This window comes from Carassius gibelio, chromosome B17 (genome assembly GCF_023724105.1).
Source record: "Carassius gibelio isolate Cgi1373 ecotype wild population from Czech Republic chromosome B17, carGib1.2-hapl.c, whole genome shotgun sequence".
Lineage (NCBI taxonomy): Eukaryota > Metazoa > Chordata > Actinopteri > Cypriniformes > Cyprinidae > Carassius > Carassius gibelio.
This window is the reverse complement of record NC_068412.1, coordinates 2,234,100-2,247,891: the sequence shown is the minus strand read 5'-3', so window position 1 is coordinate 2,247,891 and position 13,792 is coordinate 2,234,100. Positions and strand designations below refer to the sequence as shown.

At 36.3% G+C, this 13,792-nt stretch overlaps 1 protein-coding gene across 4 annotated transcripts in view; it reads right to left on the bottom strand.

Moving 5' to 3' along the window:
- The window catches only part of mthfd1b (methylenetetrahydrofolate dehydrogenase (NADP+ dependent) 1b), a 75,972-nt gene that overhangs the window by 50,934 nt on the left and 11,246 nt on the right, over positions 1-13,792 (bottom strand). For 2 of the 4 annotated variants that reach the window (XM_052579847.1, XM_052579846.1), the window contains exon 2: positions 6,240-6,324. The exons of the other annotated variants lie outside the window; for them this stretch is intronic. In XM_052579847.1, the coding sequence (XP_052435807.1) occupies positions 6,240-6,324 (85 nt within the window). The remainder of the gene's footprint in view (positions 1-6,239; positions 6,325-13,792) is intronic. 4 annotated transcript variants of the gene reach the window in all.

Here is a 13,792-nt window from a genome sequence, read left to right as displayed (position 1 = left end):
CTTGAGATTTTATATTTCTGCCAAATTTTACTTAAACTCCACTTCATTTCCCAATTAAAATGTATATCTTTACTCTGATACATTTCCCTGAAGCATATTCGTTACTTACTAGAAAATAGAAGTCAGAAGAACACGCACTGATGGAAAACAGGTTTGACGAATCAGTGGTATGGTGCTTGCAAGTTAGGCTCCTAAAAGCACCTTTGCTCATGTGCAAACAAGTGCAGGCACAATCTCGAAATCCCAGGCATTCTAAATTGTAGAAGGCAAAGTGCTTCTGGATGCTTTTTATATTTACATAATTTAATATAATTAACTTAATCCAGATCACAGAAAGAGTACTGTTTTTCTGCAGATATCAACATGATAAAATTTAAATAATTTTATACAAGTTCAGTAAAGCAATAAGTGACATACATTTTAGACATAATATTGCTCGTTTTTGCTCAATTTTGTTCAAAAAAAAATTGTTTCATAAGACCAACACAGTCTGTTTTGCATCTCTGATCAATGCATGGTGTTTACTTATTGAATTAATCCATTTTTGAATGAATCGGTTGATAAAATGATTCCTTCATTCACTCATTAAAGGGATACTCCACGCCAAAGTTTACATTTTCTCATTAATCAGTTACCCCCATGTCACTCCAAACTCGTAAAAGCTTTGTGTGTAGGACACAATTTAAGATATTTGGGATGAAAACCAGGAGGCTTGTGATTGTCCCATAGACTAAAGTAAATTAAAGCTGCAAGCAGCGATGAACGGGCCCTCGTACTCGGGCTCACCGCAAGCAAATGGCTTTAGTAAAAAAGCGGCGAGAAATATGCATTTGAAGTTGTAAATAAGTGAAATGTCAGTGATTTATATCTGCCAATCTTCCTGCATGGTGTGTCCTATTGCCAACAGGTGTCGCTATGATTATAACTGAATACTGGACTTTACATGTCTTCAGGCTATGACTCTTTCAAAGTTTTGAGAAGATCAGACATTTTGTGTCTAAGTTACAACTTCTACTCCCATGGCGAGACATCAAATTTTGTCACAGCTCCATGGACACACACTTTAACAAAAACTCAAGATCTCCACAATTTAACATTACAAAGAGCTTTAGATTAGATTGACCAAAATAAAATGTTGATGTCATTAAATTTCTATGAGTAGTTTGTTACAACGTAAAACAGGTCACTTCCTGTTGCAGCAGGTGGCACTATGGCTATAACTGAATATTGGCATTTAGATCTGTTCAGGTCAAGAGTCTTATCCAACATGTGAAGTTTGGGGCAGATTGGACATTGTACGTCTGAGTTACAGCAACTTCCTTTTTCATAGCAAACATTGAAATTTGTCAGGCCGCCATGGACACGCGCTTTAACGAAACTTCAAGTCCTTCACAATTTAACATCGCAAAGGGCTTTAGATTACACTGACCAAGTTTGTTGTTGATCTGAAAAAAATCTCTAGGTTAGGTTCGTTAAAGTACAACCCCTGAAAATGGCAAAAACAACAATTTTGCAGGGAAAATTCAAAATAAGCCACTTCCTGTTGGGATTCGGATTTCGTATCAAGAGTCTTTTTTGTAGGTATTGGGGTGTTACGTGTGTGCCAAATTTCGTGCATGTACGTGAAACATAGCTGGAAGGCTGTTGATTTTCTTAGTATAGGTGGCGCTGTCGAGCCATTTCGCCACACCCTCTTCTGAATCCTATATCAGACGTAAATTTTCAACAGGTTTGGCGCATGTGCAAAGTTTCATGACTTTTTGAGCATGTTTAAGCCTTCAAAAATGCGATTCATTTTGGAGAAGCGGAATAAAAAAACGGAGCAGATACAATAGGGTACTCCCACCATTGGTGCTTGGACCCTACCAATAATAATAAACGGAGCAATTCCAAGAGGGTCCTCACACCATCGGTGCTCGGGCCCTAATTACATGGTCAAAGTCCAGAAAAGTATGAAAGACTTCGTCAGGATAGTCCATCTGACATCAGTAGTTCAACTGTAACGTTATGAAATGACAAGAAATACTTTTTTATACAAGAAAACAAAAAATGACTTCATTCAACAATTAGTCTCCTCTGTTTCTCTCCACATCACCTTAGTCCCATTTTGGAGAATAGGAGCTGAACACAGGCAGCTTATACTCTTCTGTGTCAGCTGCGCCATAAGGATGTGCTGTTTTTGTTCAAATTAAAGCATAAATACACACACAAAAAAAAACATTCTATTGGTGCGGGGTGATGCAGAGTGTAAACTGCCTGCGTTCAGTTCATATTTTCCAAAGGTGATGTGGAGAAACCAAGGAGATGAATTGTTGAATAAAGTCGTTATTTTTGTTTTCTTCATATACAAAAAGTATTCTCGCCGCTTCATAAAATTTGTTGTCGTCTTTCATACTTTTCTGGACTTTGACAGTGTATTTTACATGGCAGTGAATGAGACCGTCAAAAGCCGGTTTTCATCCAAAATATCTTAAATTGTGTTCAGAAGACAAACTGCACGCTTTTTACTCATGACTGTCTAGCCTCCTTGTCATCTAATCTCATTGTTAAATTTGCGAATGATACTACAGTGCTAGGACTTATCACCAATAATGATGAGACTGTATACAGACAGGAAGTTGAACATCTGGCAACATGGTGTAAGGAGCATAACCTAGTCCTTAACACCAAGAAGACCAAGGAAGTCATTGTGGATTTTAGGAAAAAAGGACAACTTAATCACACTGCACCTCAGCTGTGGGAAAGGCACAGCAATGCCATTTCTACCTGAGAAAGCTGAGGAGAGCTTAACTCCCTAAGCAGCTCCTGTTAAATTTCTACCACTTGTGCTATTGAGAGCGTGCTGACCTATGGATTGTTGGCGTGGTTTTCCAGCTACACTAATGCCAAACAGCAGGCACTCCAGAGGGTGGTGAGGACAGCGGGAAATATCACAAACTAACCTCCCAGAGATTAACACTGTCCACACCACCCGCTGCCTGCGGAAAGTGCATAACATCCTGCGAGATCTATCGCACCCAGCGCACCACATGTTTGACCTGCTGCCCTCAGGGAGACGATACCTGGCCTTCAAAGCAAGAACCACCAGATTGGCCCACAGTTTTTATCGTAGTGCAGTGAGACTGTTGAACGAGTATTCTTAAAAACAATAATCGTTATGCCCTGTGAACTGGCAATATAAAAGTTTGCACTTTATGGACTATCACATTTATATTGAGGAATCTTCTAATGTTATTTATAACAATGACAAATAAAGAATAAAAGACAAAGCTTTTACAGGTTTGGAACGACATGGGGGTAAGTGATTAATGACAAAATTGTCATTTTAGGGTGGAGAAACAATTTAACAGTCAAATATTTTAATCCTGAATGAATTAGCCGTATGAATGAATCAGTTGAACCTCAATGACTCACTCATTAACAATCATTTGCTGCCACCTATTGGCAGTTTTAAATTCACATTGATTTTTTTTTTTCAAATATCAGCATTCATTTTTTTTGTTGAAAACAAAACATTAGGCCTATTTATGCTTATGTTCCTGCAGTTATATCCTGCAGTTATTATCCCTCTGAGATACATTAAACTGTGTAAATGCATTTATCCTTAATATATATATTATTGGGTATATTATTACCCAAAAAATACATAATGGAAGAAAGGGTTAAAACTGAACACAATCTTGCTACTCAAGCTATAATTTTTTTTTTAATATTTGCTTCTTTTCCACTTTGCATTTACTTGTACTTTTAATTTGAATACTTCAGTATGTTTAAGATTAAGAATAAGAATAATTTTCATACTTAAAAGTATGTGATTATTTATTGTACTTAAAACTTTTACTCAAATGGTGACTTCATCTTCTACCAAAGTCATTTTTACTTTTGTATGGCTTTCAGGTACTTTATATACCACTGGAAACTATGATTACATTAATTTTGAATGGAAACTTTACAAGAATTTTTCATTGCCAGTTTATGATAACTAATGAATTAATAAATGGTAACTAAAAAAAATAATGTAAAGTTTGACTGAACAATAAAGAATCAAGACATTTTCAAATATCTAGGGCATATTAATGAAGTCTTATTTTGGCCACAACTTTCTCTGGGTTTCAGCTAATGGAAAGATTTTTGGTGACAGTTCTTATTTTGACACATTTTGGGAAAATGCTTTGAAAATTTTTAAAAACGTAATACATTGTGGGCAAATTCACTAACCTTTACGTTCGTGGATGAAAACATCCACTAAATTAAACTGCTGTAAAAATCAAATAAATATTTTTTTGCATAGATCTATCAAATCAACCTCAGTCTTGATCAAAACTGCCAAATGTTTTAAAAAATTCCTAGATTTTAACTCTTTAATTACCAAGTTCATAAATGTCACTGATTTGAAAAAATAAAAAAAAAAAAAAAAAAATAAGACATTTTCATTATAAAAAGTGATTGTGGACTGGATATTTTTTTACCTTATAGTCTTGGGCATGTCAAAGATTAGCAACAAGTTTGGCTTTGATGCATTGTTCGTTTTTTCGTTCATTATCGTGTTATTTCCCATTACCGAATACCGGCATAATTTAATTTGTATCTTTTATTTATTTATTCATTATGTGCTATTGCTTGCTATTTGTTCTTATTTACTGACTGTTCATTTGTTCACATGGAACTAAGAATTGTAAAATTTAAGTGGTATCTAATATAAGAATATAAGATAACGGGTCAAAAACCCTTTTATTATTATTATTATTATTATTATTATTTTTTTTTTTGGTAGGGCAAGTAAACATTTTAACCACTGGCCTGACCGGGCCAGCAGGAAAAATCCTTAGCGTTGAGCCCTGACTGGTCATGAAATGACAACAGCCGTTCACAATGAAATGAAATGGAGAAGGAAAACAAGTATTCAAGCTTGTTCTCAGTTCAAGGAGACTAACCTAGCAAACACAGTACATTCTGCTATCTTAAGTATTTGGTTTCTGTTTGGTTATTTATTTAAATTTTCACTTTTCTTTTTTTTTTTTTGAGAACCAAATAAAAACATTTCAGGTAGGTTATTTTTTATGTTTTATATTTTACAACCATAAAATAATATTCCCAAAATATTGCAGGGACGTTATTCTTATTGTTAAGACAATAAAAAGAAAATGAACTGTCTCATTTGCATACAGCAATTAATCCTTTATTACTCAAGTGCAAAATTACTTGCGTAAAACAGAACAATTTAGGGATGCACAATTAATCGTATTTTAATCTCGATAATGATATTCACCTTCCTCAATTGATTAAAAATAATAGTCACGATATTGGCCAGCTCTTTATGTATCCTGAAACATGTTTTTAATTTGGCATTTGCATTGTCTTGCATTGCTAACAAGTCTTCACTAGCGTTCATGCTTGTGGTTGCCAGATGTGAAGAGCTTCAATCCCCAACATCGTTTTCTCCTTTAAGGATACACTTAAAAGAAGTTTTAAAACAATGCTGGTGTTTTAATTTGTGCAATCTGGCAACCCTGTTCACCCTCACTGATGGCAGAACAAGCGCTGATGATAATAAGAAAACATACGAGTTTAGCGATCTATCCACAGCGATATTCAGCTTACATGAAAGTGTCAGACAATGTGTGCTTTTCACAAACCATTTGTAATGTTTGTGTTACCAAATGTGCCATGATCAAACTTCCACTGAGTTTCAATAATGGATCTATTGTGTTTGAGGAATAAATGTACTTGTCCTACCTGTGACAATACAATGGGGAAAAATGTATATAAATTGGAATTGTTGGAATTTATATTAAGAGTTTCTAAAGTTTTTACCAGTTTTCGTGTTGAAAATGGCACGGCAATGTTAGTTTTCAGTGTGTATTAACTAACTTTGAACAAATTTACTGTGCGAGGCTAAAATGGCTAAATAAGGCTAAAACCAGCCTAAACTGGTTTACTGATTTTAGTTGGTCATCCAGCCCAGTCTTTGCTGGTCAAAAGGCTGGTTTTAAAGGGGTTTTGACCACTTCCTTAGCTGGTCAGGCTGGGAGACCAGCTAATTTTAGACCGGTTTTACCAGGTTTTTTCTTTTTTTTTCAGCAGGATAGAATAAGCTTTATTAATAATCGTGATTATAATAAAAAATAATCATGATTATCGGTTTAACCAATTATAGTGCAGCCCTAGAATAATTACCATCGTGTTCGTCAGCATTTCAGAAATGATTAACTGTCACTAAAAGACAGGTCACCACTAACCTGTAACACCACAAGACCTGGTTTGAAATTGGGATGAGTCATTCTCATGCCTTCCACCTCTTCCTTCAGTCTCCCTCTTACCTGACTGAAGAAACAAGGATTCAAAATCAGTTTTGCAAGCCATGGGTGTGAGAAAAGTAGACTATACTGACTTACATATGCATGTACTTATGATATCTAGTTGAGCTTTCTCTCAAATCTATTACATCACACATTTTTTTATTAATTAATAAAAGGGACATGTCAGACTAGAATATAAATAGTACAGCTGCTGATAGTTGGTTTTGAAAATACACTGATTTAAATGCTCCTTTAATTTTTTAATACAGTATAACACCAACTAAACAGGGAAACCAATCTGTCCTATCAGGAAGCATACATTTAAATCAGTTTCACATGATCTGGTGAAAATGAATGTGACAATGGATACACTGGAGAGGCAACAGCAATTTTTCATTTGAGAGATAATTAATGACAACAACAACAAAAAAAAGCAGACTAGAGCTACCCATGTTATCTAACACATAAATCTCTTAATGTATCAATCCAGGTGTTATACATGACATAACATGGTATAATACATGGTAATGTGCTGGACACACAATGAAATCATGTTTTATAGCGAAAACCAACAAAAAGTTACAGAACTTTTTGTTTGCATAAATATTCATAACATGTTATCTACTGATGTACTGTTGAAAAAGTTTTGACCAAAAAAATAAAAAAATAAATTTAAAATAGGAAATTTACAACGTTGTTTAGCACATGCTTTTATACAAAAAAAGACTCCCAATGTGAATGTGCACACCGGCACGCGCAAAAAGCCAGGTTTAAAAGCATAATATAAAAATTAAAAAAAACTGTCTGACCAATTGCACTTTTGTTCATGTGCATGGAGCTGCTGAAGTTACAGTAATACATGACAGTGGCGCTCAAGCACAAAATGGTCTTGCCGAGCACACATTGATACCTAATGATGAAGAGGAAGTAAGACGACGAAGAAGATGCAGAGGCAAGATGAATGTAGAGCTTCTGGTTTCATTGGTGTCTGAACACAAAGAGCTTTATGACAAACATGATAGCAATTACAAAAATCTTGATAAGAGGGAGTTGTTATGGACAAAAGGTATAGATCAAGAGGCAAAACTCTGTAGAACATTCTATTGCAACAGCGGTGCCCAGCAGCAGCCCTACACTTCTGCCATTTTGGGGTGAAAGCGACTCGGCAGTGCACTAGCTTCTACTGTAGCTAGTTAAAGTTAGTAGGTGCACTTGACAGTGCTATGTCCCACTTAAAAACACAATATTTTTACACTTTTGTGAATTTTTACCTATCAGGAAAACAGTAAAAAAAGATTTTTACTGTGACACTGATAGTTTTTGCCCTGGATTGCCCAACATTGCATTCTTTAGTTCCACGTTGACCTCTCTTTAGTTATGTCTATTTCTGTGTATCTGTGCTGTTATCCAGTTGGAGTTTTCACCCTAAAATGGCGTCCGTGCTATCAAAGGGCCACCTAGTATCCCCTTTTGGTCTTCTATACTCTTTGTTATGGAGAGGAATTGCAATACTGGGTCGATTCTTCTATGTGACAAGAAGCGTAAAGTTGCACAGTGCTACTTTGTGTACCAGGGTTAAGGATATGCCAGTATCAAATTTTCCTGTGGCGATTAATTATGCTTTTATCACGGTATACATGGTCATAACAGGTTAAAATAACTTTTTTCTTATAACAAAAATATCTGAACATTTAAATACAATAAATAAACACAGAAAATATATACATTTATAAGTTTTACACAGATTAAAGTGCAAAAGAACTATAAAGACCCATAGGCAAATATAGGAATACCTAAGATTAATAAATATTCAGAATAATTTTTCATTGGCAGTTTATGTTAACTAATGGATTAAATAATGTTAACTAATGAAGCTCTAATGTAAAAAAAAAAAATTGCATTCTAAGTCAAAATATTTGCCATTGTGATGAACACCATAGCAAATCCACAAATCTTAAAGTCTATACATTTAAAAAAAAAAAAAGTTTTAGAAAGTAGTGCAGCTGCTTTATTTATAGAGTTTCCAGGGTAAGGGCTGCATTTTAGCACCATCTGCTGTCAAAGAGTGAATGTGCTTTCATTCAGCGAGTCTCTCACGATCGCAAAGACGTTAATTAACAGGCTCAGGTGTGTTTGATCAGGGTAAAAATAAAAACAAGAAAGCGTCTGCGGAACAAAAGAAGGCTAAAGGCAATAAGGTAAGAAGTAGGACCTGTGTAAATATCGGATCAGTTTTCCAGTGCTGGAGAGAACTCACGGCCTGCTATCTGATGCCGAGATTGCTTTGTTCCTTTTCCGTAGGTAAGTAGCACCGTGTCTGCCCCGCAAAACCTAAAGTCTGCCTAAACTTGAAATTTGTCTATGTCATAAATAGAACGCACCAGCAGTTTTCGGTCAGGGATTTGTCATGTCGTACCATATATACTAGGGCTGGGATAAACGATTATTTTTTAAACGATTAATCTAGCGATTATTTTTTCGATGCATCGATTAATTTAACTATTAATTTTTCAGACCGATTCAATTTTGATTATCTCCCCATTAATTGACTACTAACAATTTATTCACGTTGATTTACATATCTGAATGAAAAAAACAACAACATCAATTTCCCCTAACATTGCAATTTAGGTTTATTGCTCTTAAAATTACAAAATAAAAGACTGACTAAGAATGCATTACTTTGCACTTGTATAGAGATAGCATTCAATAAAACCTTGAAGCCTTGAAAACACATAGCTTACCGAAACAAACTTACTGAACACATAGGGCCTAGCTTACTGAAAAAAAGTAACATAACAACAACTTGTCTAGCATTCAATAAAAAAGGTCACCCAAAATACTTGTTTAGAGCAATTGAAAGAATACAGTAACCAATGTAAACTTGAGGGCTTTAAGCTAATACAGACTGCGCTTTTCCAAAAAAAATAAAAATAAAAATTAACAGTGGGAGCTAGCAGCCTGTCATGGAGGAAAAAAAAAAAATCTCTGAATGCTCCACGTGAAACTTTGATTAAGCTCCACGCGTTTCGCCCTTTTTCTACCATGTCTAATGATTTTGGTTAAAATGCATGAGGGAGAGAGGGAGAGAGAGAGAGAGAGAGAGAGCAAGACAGCGCTCGTGTAATTTGAAGACTGTGAGTGCGCACGCACGCGTGAAACTTTGGTGTTTCGCCCTTTATCTATCGATTCGTGTTTAATGATTTTGATTAATCTGCACAAGGGAGAGAGAGAGCAAGAAGTAGGGATGCACGATCATGATTTTTCATGGCCGATTCCGATACCCATTTCTGATTTTTGTTATTTATCTTTAAGCAACAAACAAGAAAGAAGGAAAGTATGCATAAACAAGATGTTTACTTGGTATTCAATAGGCCAAACTGGCTTTTGGCTATTTTGGCTATAAAACAATAACCGTAATCATCTGAAATTAACGGCAGTATCTGCACAGTAAGCAGCCTAATTTCAATACAAACAAAAAAGGTACAGACATCAACATTTAGCTTTTGTTTTTTAATTGGGTTGAAACTACATACTACTGGCCTTAAATTAAAAGATGAACTGTAATCATGTGAAATGAAAGGCAACAACTGCATAGTTCTACAGTCCAAACAACACAATCAACACACATTCAATAACATGTTTCTTAATCAGCATTCAGTATTTCTTTTAGTTTTTAAATTTGGTTTAAAAAAAAAAAAAAAAAAAGCTTTACCAGTGAGAATAAAACAGTATGCTATATAATTATTCCAAAATGTTAAAATCAAATAATGTTGTTCCGAATAAAACACAGATGCAAAGTGTTTCACTCGTCCAAAAAAAAGAAAAAAAAAAAAAAGAAAAAAGAAAATAGGGTAATGATTGACATAACTATTCTCTTCAGTTAAAAAAATTATATAGATGTGAATCATTACCCATAAATGTTTTAATTGGATGAATGAAATATTTTTTTCACCGAGCTACAGCAGGTGATTTTTAAATCAAATTAAGTTTCTCAACACGTGAGAAGTGGATCTGGACATCTCTTCACAGTCTACTCGTGTTCAGGGCTCGGACCGGTACAATATACGCTCGCGCAGCTTTAGTGCGCTCAGGAAAGGCTCTTATTTTGTACGCCAGTACACCAACGGCTGATCGCTTTCTGCTATCTGTGCCTCAGACATGAAATTCAGCATTTCCAGTACTGATCGGCTGCCCGTGTCCTGCGCACAGATTTCGAAATACTTTCACACAAATTACATGATAGCGAATGATTTCAATGTAGTCTGTGCACGCGGCCGCACTTCCAGAAAAATCGGCCAGAAAAAGACCAAAAACCGGCCGATTGCCGATTGCGTATTTTAAGCAAAAACCGATTTATGGCCGGTCAACCGGTGCATCCCTAGCAAGAAGCGCTCGTGTTGTTTGAAGACTGTGAGTGCGCGCGCACAGCCGGGGCTCTCTCTTGTACGCGCCCTGTCAGGCGCAGTGGTCATTCTATTCTACATCACTCACCGATCAAATAAGGCTTTGACAGCCGCCGCCAAAAAAAAGATCAATGCAGAAAAACCCCTGGATTGGTTATATAACGTTAGACAGAATGTTGATGCGGCCATCCCGTATATTCAGCGCACATAAGGTAAACGTTTTGCAAACGTTTTTTAGAGAAATAAAAACAGGTCGACGAATCGATGCGCATATTTTGCGTCGACGTCATCAATGACCTCGACGCGTTGTCCCAGCCCTAATATATACATACATAAAATGTAGACAGCGTCACCAATTATAACAAATTTCATAGTATTTTGTCACTCCACTCATGTCCGGTGTAGACACAGTGTAATATTGGGTTTGCTTTGTTTCACAGAATTAATCTTTGCCCTGGTTGGTCAACGTATGTGTGTGGTGGAGCTATCAAAATAGGGGCAAGTCCCTTTTGGGGTAAGGGAGTGTTTGTTTTGGTGATTTCAAATGTCAACATTGACTACCAGAAATCGCTTACCCCACCTTTAATAATGCTTTTCGTGGATTTTCATCTGTGAGATACACCACTTACGGTATTTTGCAGATTACTAGACACAGGCATTTTTTTTCTCTTATTGAATACTCTAATAGAATCAAGGACCTGTTGCAGTCCTAATTTGCTCCATAAAAGTCCTACATAAGCGAATATGTGTTCAAAAAAATTCTCAACACTTGGGATAATATGAAATTGTAAATCCATTGTTTAACAGCTGTGGGAAGATGAAAAGAAAATCTTAAAACATTTTCTGGCAAACAGTTCCTCCTTATACATTCATACAATTCATTGAATCACACATTCTTTCACAGAGTTTCTATCAGCAGTCTGGCTTCCATCATATTTTCACACAAAACCAAACCTACTCCGTTGCGCCTGGGTGGGACTGCAGTTTGCACTCATTGCTGCCCATTGTTTCGGCTACATCAGAAATAAGTTTCTCAGTTATTAGGGGAATCTGGCTGCGATCTTCAATGTGGCACAGGACAGATTCTCAGATCTTTCTTTACTGCACATAGAGAATGAATTGCTTGAAAAACTATCAGAAGAGAAGAGATAGTGAAAGAAAGACAGTGGTCATCTACTCAATTTGTGAAAAAAATAGGTGGCTTTTCTGCATTAGGTATGTTTTTCAGGCTTTTTCTTTTTTTCCTTTTAATATATTTTTAATGTTGAATATATGTTATATAAATATATGAAATGTAGAAAATAAAAAAAGTGTTAGTGGCTCGTCAGCCAGTGGGATATGCACAATCAAAGTCCTTTTAGGCAAGTCGTGCCACTTGGCCTCCATCTTGGCGACACCTCCGGGTAGGGCTGGGTATTGTTCACAATCTTTCGATCCGGTGGCAATTTCTATAACCTCAGTTTTGATACCGGTTCCTAACGATACTTTTTTCAATACCATATGTTTTAAAATCCATTTCAACATCAACACAAATACATTAAATACAAAACTTTTATTTTTCACCTTAAAACTAATTCTGGTAACACTTCACACTCAGGATAACATTATTAATACAATTGGTTGTACTTTTTGGATAGGGGTGCGCCATTCAGGGGTGGACTGGGACCAAAAAGTGGCCCTGGACTTTCTGGCCCACAGCAGCCCACCACATCATAACGCAAACGCCCCTATTTTGACGTCATTTATTAATTTAATATTTAAGTAAACATTTTGGGGATTTTAACCAATAGGGCAACTGATCCTCCGTTGAAAAAAAAAAAAAAAAAAAAGAACAGCAGCTGTTCATTTAGCGACTCCTAGTGAGCGATACATGCTCATCAAGACACAAACATTCTTCTAGATGTCACACTTTGCATTCAGTTAGCTGTTCCATACGAATCATGCATGAAATAGAAGTTTATAAACTCAAACGATAGCTTTATGTGCTTTACAGATGAACTTGAAGTCTTTATTCATTCGAGATGTTCAATAATATATCATCTTCGGCTCGGTAATACAAGTTCATGATCCGATTAGTGAACCGATGGTTCTTTTGAGTCAATCTTTTAAAATAATAAATTTATTTTGTTTAATGAAACTAGTGTGGAAACCAGTGTTTCACAAACTGGATAGATCTGAGGTGCAGGGCTCGCAAAATTGTTAGCCACTTGTCCCGGGGATAGTGTTTTCCAGTCCGATGGGCTATCGTGAATAGTGATGTAAAATTCCTAACTTGATTCGCGTTGTTCACTCGTTTGAAGGGGCGAAACGGATCGTAGTTGATCGTTTGCATTTGTTTCTAAATCTTGCTGAGTCAAGCGTTTTAAACAATTCGCGCGCGTTCGGAGCTTGTGCGCACTCATTCAAAGCACGCGCTGTGAGCAGCTTTTCAGACAATGCTCGTACTGAGAATGAATTCATCTTTCGCGTATCGTAACTTCTGAATGAACACATACACACACACACACAATTATATCAAAATAATTGTCTTTGCAAGTATACTCGCATCACCGCGGTTTGTCTACTGCCCCCGGCGGTAGTGCATGTGACGTCACACACTCTATAGCAAGCATAATACAAAATTTTATATAAGTGTAAAAACTGTAATAGTTGCAAATTCTAAGTCTATGGTAATAAACAAATTACCTCAGATAGAGCGTTTCCTTTAGATTGAGATATTTGAGCGCAGGAAAATAGTTGATGCATTCAGCACATTAATTTAGTGTTGAGCCTTCATGTCACCCATCCGCGTTTGCACAAGTTCTCGTGATCGCAAACGCTGGCTGGTCAGGTTTGGTGAGGCTTTCTCCAAACTGGCCAAATACAAACAAGACAGCGATAAATAAAAATGGTAACAAGAAATATGGCAACGATTTCTATTTCAAAGAGAGCGCGTGCAGACGAGGAGTTACTTAGCTTGCTTGGGTGGCGGAAAAGTAAACCGGACACAACACCACCGCGTTGCGAAAGGTTTAGTCTGTTTAGTGTCTATACAGGACATTTGAACTGTGTCAGTACCTCACAGACCGGACGGGGATTTATCACATC